The sequence below is a fragment of the Symphalangus syndactylus genome, chromosome X, assembly GCF_028878055.3.
Source record: "Symphalangus syndactylus isolate Jambi chromosome X, NHGRI_mSymSyn1-v2.1_pri, whole genome shotgun sequence".
Classification (NCBI taxonomy): Eukaryota; Metazoa; Chordata; class Mammalia; order Primates; family Hylobatidae; genus Symphalangus; species Symphalangus syndactylus.
The window spans coordinates 51,902,056-51,911,306 of record NC_072447.2 but is presented as its reverse complement, the minus strand read 5'-3'; the positions used below and the strand labels follow the sequence as shown (position 1 = coordinate 51,911,306).

Sequence of the window (9,251 nt, the reverse complement as noted above, 5' to 3'; positions counted from 1 at the left end):
CGTCTCTACTAAAAATACAAAAAAAATTAGCCGGGCATGGTGGTGGGCGCCTGTAGTCCCAGCTACTCGGGAGGCTGAGGCAGGAGAATGGCGTGAACCTGGGAGGTGGAGCTTGCAGTGTGCCGAGATCGCTCCACTGCACTCCAGCCTGGGCAACGGAGTGAGACTCCATCTCAAAAAAAAAAGGTAAACTTTGGAGTAGTAGGTAGTGATGAGACTAATATGACTGTGAATCAGGTGGGCTCAATTCATTCATTAATTACCTAAGTACTTAATGATTATTAGCCATACATTTGTGAACATTTCTTAAGGAAAAAGGCCGAGAGTATGAAGTTACTTCAAAACATATTTGTTTATGGTGTTTTCGTGACCTGGAAAATCTACATCCTGATGAGTCCAGTGACAGTAACGACATAAATGAAAGGAGAGCTGATTAACAGAATTAATCTACCACATCCTGTATGTGTTATTTATGTATGATTGGATAAAATCAGGCTTTTAGATTTGTCCATGTCCCTTTTCAACTTGATTTATCTGAGGGAAAAATGAGAGTTGAGATTTTCAAAGAAGGAGTAGGATGTTCCATGCAAGGCTGTGGTCTCTTCTTCTGATAAGCTGACATGCGGGGCTGGAAGCACACTTTGTGCTTGGATCTATGCTGAGACAAGCTGGGCCCAGCAGTCTAGGGTTGTAACTACAGTACTTGTCGGAAGGTTGCTTTTATAAAAATTAATTTTATTTTTAGTTGATAAATAATAATTGTATATATTTATGGAGTACAATGTGGTGTTTTGATACACATATACACTGTGGAATGAGCAAACCAAGCTAATTGGTATATCCATCACCTCAAATATTTATCATTTCTTTGTGATGAGAACATTTGAAATCCTCTGTTTCAGCTGTTTTGAAATATACATTATTTTTAAGTATAATCATTATGCTGTGTCATTGCTATAGCAAGGTGGCTTTTAAAAGACCAATCAGTAAACGAATTCAGACATTTTTCTTGATCTATATGGGCCCCAGTTTCCTTATCTGTTAATTGGGAGTCAGAAATGGTGGTTTCTAAAGATGCCTATAGTCTAATATTCTATGATGTTACATTAGCTTGTTTTCGCTTATTCCACAAATATTTTTTGATTACCTACTGTGAGCTAAGGACTGGGATATAGCTGTAAAAAATATAAATATCGTCTCTGCCCTTCTGAATCTTACATTCTAGGGACATGGCAGGGAGGAAACAGACACAGACATTAAAGGACTCATTAGGTTAATAATTTATTATAATTGTGATGTGTGCACTGAAGGGGAAATAGAGGCAGGCTGCTGTGACCTCGTTCAGTAGAGAGTGATCAGGGAAGGTTTCCCTGAGGAGGTAACATTTTAGACCTGGATGACTAATGGGAATCAAGCTGAAGAAAAGATGGACCAAGAAGACTCCTGGCAAAGGCCATGAGGTGGGATAGAGCCTGGCACAATTGATAAGTAGAAAAAGGAATTCTGTGGCTGAAGAGAAGGGGAGGGGAGGAATGGCCTGGGAGAAACTGGCAGTGACCATCTTATGCAGGGCCATAAGCAGGAATTTATATTTTATTCTTAAGACAATGGGAAGCCATGGAAGGTTTTACAGATCGCTCTGGGGATGGACAGATAGATCAATAATGGTAAGCAAGTATAGTCAAATGTGAATGGCAGAGCTGAATTTGGGTGGTGGATATAAGAGTGTTCACTATAAAGTTCTTTCAACTTTTCTGTATGTTTGAACATTTTAAAATAACATGCTGAGACAAATCACTCTGGCCACAGTAAGAGGAATGGATTGAGGGAGGACAAAATTGGTGGCATAGACGGCAGCTAGGAGACTGCTGCAATAATCTTGGAGAAGGATGATAGTGGCTTGGACTAGGATGGTGCCATGGAGACAGTGAGAATTGGACAGGCTCTAGAGATATTTAGGAGGCAGACTCAATATGATTTCCTGATTGATTTTTGCCTCAGGATAAGAAAGAGGCAGAAACCAAAGATCAATAGCAGGTGTCTGGTTACTGTTACTGGGTGGATGATGGTACCAGGTACAGAGATAGGGCACGCTGGTGCAGGAAGACATGAGTGTGAGGGAGACTGTGAAATGAAGAGTACAGTTTTTAATATGTTGAAAACATGAAGTATCCTGGTGGAGATGTCATATGGGCAGTTAGATCTGGGTCTGGGGCTGACAGGAAGGGTCTGGGTTAGAGATGTGAGTTGGAAGTGAAAAGTGTATGAAACCTTGAGAGTACAGTACATGATAATGCCTGGAAGGCTGTATAAAGTGAGGAGAAAAGAACTGAGCACTGAATAATCCAATTTTTAATAGTTTTGTAGAGAATGAGTAAAGACGAAGATGAAGCAGTGACTTGTGAAGCGGAAATCAGGGTCATGTGATATTATACAAGGCCTTTATTGATGGGCTTTTGGGTTGTTTCCAATCTCTTTGAATAAATATCCTTGTATGTACTCATTTCTCATATATGCACCTATCTCTGTAAGAAAAATACTCAGAAGTGGAATGGTTGGGTAAGATTTATACCTCATTTTGAATTTCAAAGTGTTTATTTTTTGAAGGAAAAGATTGCTTAGAAAAGCCATTAAATATAGATAGCTTAGTTAACCATATTTAATGTGGTAGTGGGTTGGACTGATTAAATAAATTTGATACATCTCTATAATTTAATATCTTGTAGCCATAAAGAAGAATGAGATAGTCAATATTTTCTGATATGGAAGAGGAGAGAGGAAGACAAGTTTTCACAATTTTGAACTATTCGAATTCTGTGCCATTCACATGCATTATCTATATTTAAAAATACTATTTGTAGTTCTAGACCATACTTTTGACTTTTATTTCCAAGAGTAACACCAATAGGTTTCTGACAGATTTTTGCATACTTGAGTTTTGGATTATGGGAATACCTAGTTAGATGTTGGATTTTATGAAACCATGATACAGAGAGTTGCTCTACGTGTGGCAAAGATCTGAACACATAAAGTTCATGGTCTTCTTGAGTTCGAGTTATAAATTTTAAAATTTATTATTTTTTCATATTTATTATTAATGAATAAATCCACTTTGTTGTGTCTATTCCAGAGATGTTTCCAGACTTCACCATCACCACCCTCTTACCTCCCCTAAAAATGTAATTGAAGACAGAATGAGTCACATCAAGTCTGAAGACATTTTATTTTTCCTGTGTGGGAAGCAATGATGATCTTACACTTTTTGTTTTCTGTTTTTAAGAAGGGCAGCACAAGGATATGTGCAGTTTTTTCTTTTAAGTACCTTGCTAAGCAACACTAGACTAATAACCATTTTGTAGAATTAGGTGACCTACTTCTGAATAAAATTGAAACTGGATTGCTTATTCCCTTACTAATAATAATACTAAATATATTCTTAAATCAGTTTTCAAAATTCAAGATGAAATCTAGAAATATGGAACAACTAGCAGGAATAAGCCTGAAGATGATTCTAGCTCTGTTACTACTAAAACTTAGTTTCTAAACTTTGGAGGATTTTATATGAACTCACATGAAAAAATGAGCTCAGAGGCTAGAATATGACTCCACAACATACCTTGGTCAGGTATGTTCATGCTCAAGTAATCAGACTCTGCTCCAAATTTCTTGACATACGCCCTTTTATCCACCTTAATAAGCATAGCATTATGCCAAGGACTACAGTGAAAAAAGAACACTGGCCTAAGATTGATAGCCTGGATTTAAGTCCAGATTTAGTCACAGCCTCTATATGGCCTTGGGCAAGTTATCTCAGCTCTCTGAAATTCACATTTGGAATCTGCAAAATGAGCAACTGGGCCTGAGTTTCCTTCTAACTTTAACTTTCTTTGCATCTAAATTTCATAGCTTAAGCATCTGGAATTCCAGGTGAGAGAAGGTATGGTAGATTGAACTGTTGGCCCCAATTCTTCATCCCTTCCTGCATCCTCACTCTTGTCATGGCTTCACTGTGGGCAGTGCATATTTCCCTGCCTCTTCATCTTGGCCATATGACTTCCTTTGACCAATAAGATATCAGTAGACATGACACATCCAGCGGTTGAAAATGTACCCAAGCAGTGGGGCTCATCTTATTGCACTTCTGCCATCAAGATGCTCTGGCTATCCCTTTGGCTTAAAGAGGATGAGGCATAAGAAGCCAACCTAGAACCTCAAGCCTGTAGCAGGAAGGAGAGGTGCCATAGCCAATCTTCATAGCTATGAGAAAAAGGATTGTCATTTTAAGCCACTGACATTTGGTGTGTTTTTTCATTCAGCATTATTGTGGCAATAGTTAACCACTGCAAAAGGAGATAAGAAAAACTCAGTGAAGGAGAAAACAAGGGGGAAGAGAGCAGATGGAGTCTTTGATTCTCTCCCATGACAGGGCAGAAGAGAAACAGAAGTAAAATAGCAGGTAGAGTACCTCCTTTTGCATTAAACTAGTCTCATCAGTGAACACAATGTGAAAAGGTGTATCAATTGACCATTATGTCTCATTCCCTTTTAGTTAATGGCTTAGAACATTTTATAAAATAAATGTTTACAACAGAGCTCTCTTAGGTCATCGGTAGGGTGACCCTACATCCCAATTTTCCCAGGTCAATTCTAATCAACATCAATTGTTCTGATGTAGTTATTTAGCTCTCTTTGTTCTAAAAAATAAACTGATTTAGATGATAAATTCTATAGTAATCATAGAAAGCCCTGTCAATCCATCTTGAAATACTACTTCGTTAATCCACAAGTTTGCTGCAATAACAGGACAATCCCCTTGCTCAAGCAACCATCTCCACCATGCCTTCTTGAGATCATGTGGATTCCTAGGGTGAGTAAAAGTTGGCCAGTATCCTTTCTTCTAACTTTTCAAGTGGTCTACCTTCTCATTGGTCCTCTTTCTCTTCAAAGGATTTGAGGAAATCTAAAGTAACTTATAATTAGCAAATGGAGGCTTGTGCCATTTATTTTGTGGTATAAACCCTATAAGCCTTTGCACAATTTGCTTGTTGACAGGACAGAGTGGTACACTTTCTATCATCCAATCAAGAAGGCCTTGATTGGATGGAAATATATGTTTTTTAGGCACTCAACAAGACCCTAAATGTTCATACTACTGACATCTCTCCCCTCATGTCCCAACACTGTCAGGTGAGAAATGGCAGGGAAGCAGAATCCCAGGTCTCAGTTTGCCAATAGTAGGAAAAGACAGCCAGATAGGCCCTGGTGGCCTCATTCTTGGAAAACTGGTCCCTTCAGAGCCTACATGTTCCCATGCTGGAACGAAGCATGAGTACACCCTCAAAGGGAGTTCCAGGGTTGTTGGCCATCTTCTGCCAAAGGCGCTGCTCTTCCCCCTGAGAGTCCATCCAATCCACGTTCTTCCCATGGCTCACACCTGAAGAAGCGAAACGGGAAAATTATATGTCACACATGAAAAGTTTTGCTCTCCTGCAAGGCATCTATCAACTTCTGAGCGGGCCTTTTGACCAGAGTACCTTTTACTGGCTTGTTCTCACTTAGTATATGTAGTGAGTGGTGTTAGAATTGAATCAATCATTTGCAGCCTGCACTATTCTCTAATGCCTAGGCCATATGAGGCAAATCAGGGTGGCCCTGGTAACTCACTTCCTCCCTACTTTAGTAGAGAGCTGGTTCATCTGGACTGTGCTAACATGACAGAAGAATGGGATGAATTTGGCTCTCTTTTTCTAACAAGGACACTTTTCTGACCTGGGAGTTTTCCTTTTAGTGGTATAGATATTCTTGGCTCCCCTTAATCTATAAATAAGTAATTATCATAGTGATAGGACCTTCCTCAACAGAAATGTTTACCATGGTGTATGCTGATGGTCTTATCTATGTCTGGCTTAGGCTATGGGATAATGGGAGTTAGGGGGACTGCACGTGCTCTACTACTGTAATCCCTCTTCCAATTCACCCTGTTACAGTTGCGTCTTGTGGCACCAGTGGTGGGTTTCCTTGATCTGTTTTTAACAACATTGGTGTTATTTTTATGGAAAAATGATTTCCTTTCAATTCAACCAGTATGAATAATAGCTGCAAGTGCTGGACAGAACTGAGAAGATGATGAAGTAATGTTGGTCTTGAAAGTCGCTCTCTTCCCATCAGAAGCCTGTGCTGTCTTGGTAATCATCTCCTGAGCAAAATCTGAAGCAAGGCCCAAGAAAGTACTTAAAATTCACTTAGACTAAGGTGTAAATGCTAGTCTATGAAAGGATCAAATATAAACATTATATCTTCCAATCTTCTAGCCTAAGGATACAAAGTTACTGTAGTTATATCTGTATTTTAACAATGAATAGATCCTTAGCTAAAGGAATGAAGCATTTGTGGTAATTTCAGGACTTAGCTGAAACTATATATGTACATCCACTGCACATCACATCTGCAAGAATAGTGACCCCACCTGGGCCCAGTCACAGACCATCCCTGTGGGTCCCCAAATCCCTCACCACTTCCAGAATTCAAACGAACTCCTCCCAGAAAGATGTTGCTGGAAAAGGCCTCCTTGTCCCAGATAGTAAGTTCTAGGCAAACATTCTTTATATCCTGGGGATGGATGCCACTGAACATGAATGTATGATTCCACTGAGGGTTAACACTCTTTTTTATTACCAGGGTTTTGTGCTTGGTGGCTTTGCTATCATCAGGGAGCAGGTAGCTGCAGGAGAAAAAACAATCAAACCATCAATAAGACAGCAGACCGAAAATGTCAGCGTGTACGCAAGTGTGATGTGTCTATTTGATTTTCCTTCCCAGGCTTCTATATGCTTAAATCTGGATTTATATAGTGGAATGGCTTATTATTTCTTTCAAGTGGGACATTAGTAAAATGCCCTCACTCTCCTTTCTAATCCTATTTTGGTCCTTCCTTCCATCTTGAAAAGAAAATACCTCCTGTAATAGACACTATTGAATGCCTTGCTTCACATCATTTGGGCCTCCTTGGAGCTGGCTGGGAAGTTCCTGATGTGCTTTCAGCTTCCCAACTCAAGTGCTTGTGTCTCTTGATACAAGGAATAAATTCCTCTAATTAAGGAATTTATCTGATGTTGTGTTAGCTGGCTCAGCTTATGTGTAGGAAACTCTGGGATTACTTGGAATTTAATGCCCCTGGGGCAACCTTTAACTGATGAGTTTGAGAAATTGGTGGATAATTTCCCCAGCTTCTCTGTCCCTCAAAGTGACAATCCTAAGGTGTATTTCATACAGTTCTTCACTGCTTCCCCAGTGGAATCAACCTCCAGTTGCCCACAGTGGTAACCTGCCCATTAACATATGTTTTAATCAACTTCTCTTTCTTCCTTGTCTCATTTTCTCCACTTCCTCACTGGTGTTTCCTGAAATCTCTTTTCAAATAAAACGCCTGTATCCTAGGTTTTCTCGACTATGGTCAAAACACTGTATGAGGCTCTAGGTATGTGATAAAAATGGCTGTTTTCCCCCTTCAGGGAGCATACTTTAGAAAAGAAGACATATATACATATGGAATTAGTACATGGAACAAAAACGAAAAATGCTACAAGCAAATGACTTTACAATAAAGAAGATACATTAAGTCACTTAAGATTTCATTTCATGTACCAAGCAGAGACTGCTTATTATCTCCTAATATCCATTCTCTCCTTATATTCCTCTAAAAAACTTTGTGTTTTTATTTGAGCACAGTGTTGCCCAGAATAAAGAAGACTACATTTCCCAGCCTCCCTTGCAGCTAGAATAGCCATGTGACTGAGTTCTGGCCAATGGGATATAAGAAGTAGTGCTTATGAAACTACTTCTTACATCTGGAAAGTGTCCTGTCAGCTGGAATTTGTATGGGATAGCTGAAACAGGAGCAGCTATCCTAACCCATTAGGTGGATACCATAACAAGATGGAAAAATCCTGGGTCCCTGATAATCATGATGCTTCCATACCTGCCCTGGGAACCTTACCTTCAGTCTTTGTTTACATGTAAGAGAGAAAAAAAACTTGTCTTGTTTAAGCCACTGTTCTTTTGGCTCACAGACCGACCTAATGTTAATGGATATATTTTATATTATTAAACTTTACAGAGGGTCTAGTCCTGCTCCCTCACTGTCGTTTAAAAAAATCTCATGTCTTTTTAGAATCAGCCTAATATTTAAGTATTATTACAGACAGAATTTACCGGAAAGTTATTGGCTTTTGTTTTTCTTTCTAGAACAAAAATACTGTCTTTTATTATTTCTGCTTTATAAATTTTCCACAAGATAAACTGAATACTGCTCCAGAAGATGTCAAGTACCATTGCAAGGTCACAATGTGGCCACAGGTTGGGAGCCATCTCCTCATTCCACCAGACAGTGAGCAGCAGAGGCTTAGACTGGATGGTAGGGCTAATGACACAAATTGTAACTGCAGTATCCAAGGAAAGCATTTCTTCTATGCTTAAATCTACTGCAAGAAAGAGTGAAGGGAAGATGTGCCAGGATTCAGGCATACACACTCACCAATAGAGAGGCCCCAGAGCTGCTTCTCCCCACTACTGGCTTTACCAAAGTTAGAACATGTGGCCAGTCACGGTGGCTCATGCCTGTAATCCCAGCCTTTGGGAGGCTGAGGCAGGCGGATCATTTGAGGTCAGGAGTTCAAGACCAGCCTGGCCAACGTGGTGAAACCCTGCCTCTACTAAAAATAAAAAAAAAAATAGCTGGGCATGGTGGCACGTACCTGTAATCCCAGCTACTCAGGAGGCTGAGACATGAGAATCACTTGAACCTGGGAAGCAGAGGTTGCAGTGAGCTGAGATGGCACCACTGCACTCCAGCCTGGGCGACAGAGTGAGACTCCGTCACAAAACAAAAACAAAAACTAAAACAAACAAACAAACAAACAAACAGCAACAACAACAACAACAACAACAACAACAAGGAACATGTGAGAGTGAGCTCAACCCATTTCCTTGTAGGGAAAAAATACACTTTTCTAACACAGCATGAGAAGAGGAACAATATTGCCATCTGACTCAAAGAATGAACCTCATGGTCTGGCATCATGGGAATTTGTTGTACCTTATGTGCTTTACGGAGTTCCATGAGGGCAGGGATAATATGTTATTTATTTTTGAAAGCGTAGCACCTGGTGCTTGGCACATGTGCATTTTATGTTTGTTTGAATGAATGAAAAATAACCTTGCAGTCTTAGTTTCTCAATTTCCAAGAGAAAAAT

The 9,251-nt window shown here is 39.7% G+C and overlaps 1 protein-coding gene across 3 annotated transcripts in view; it reads right to left on the bottom strand.

Annotated features, from left to right (window-relative positions):
* Positions 1 to 3,204: 3,204 nt before the first annotated feature.
* SYTL5 (synaptotagmin like 5) overlaps positions 3,205 to 9,251 on the bottom strand; it is a 214,776-nt gene continuing 208,729 nt past the window's right edge. For all 3 annotated transcript variants that reach the window (XM_063634338.1, XM_063634339.1, XM_055268696.2), the window contains 2 exons: positions 6,513 to 6,721; positions 3,205 to 5,434 (listed from right to left, as the gene is read on the bottom strand). In XM_063634338.1, coding sequence (XP_063490408.1) covers positions 5,292 to 5,434; positions 6,513 to 6,721 — 352 coding nt within the window. In that variant the 3' untranslated portion in view covers positions 3,205 to 5,291. The remainder of the gene's footprint in view (positions 5,435 to 6,512; positions 6,722 to 9,251) is intronic.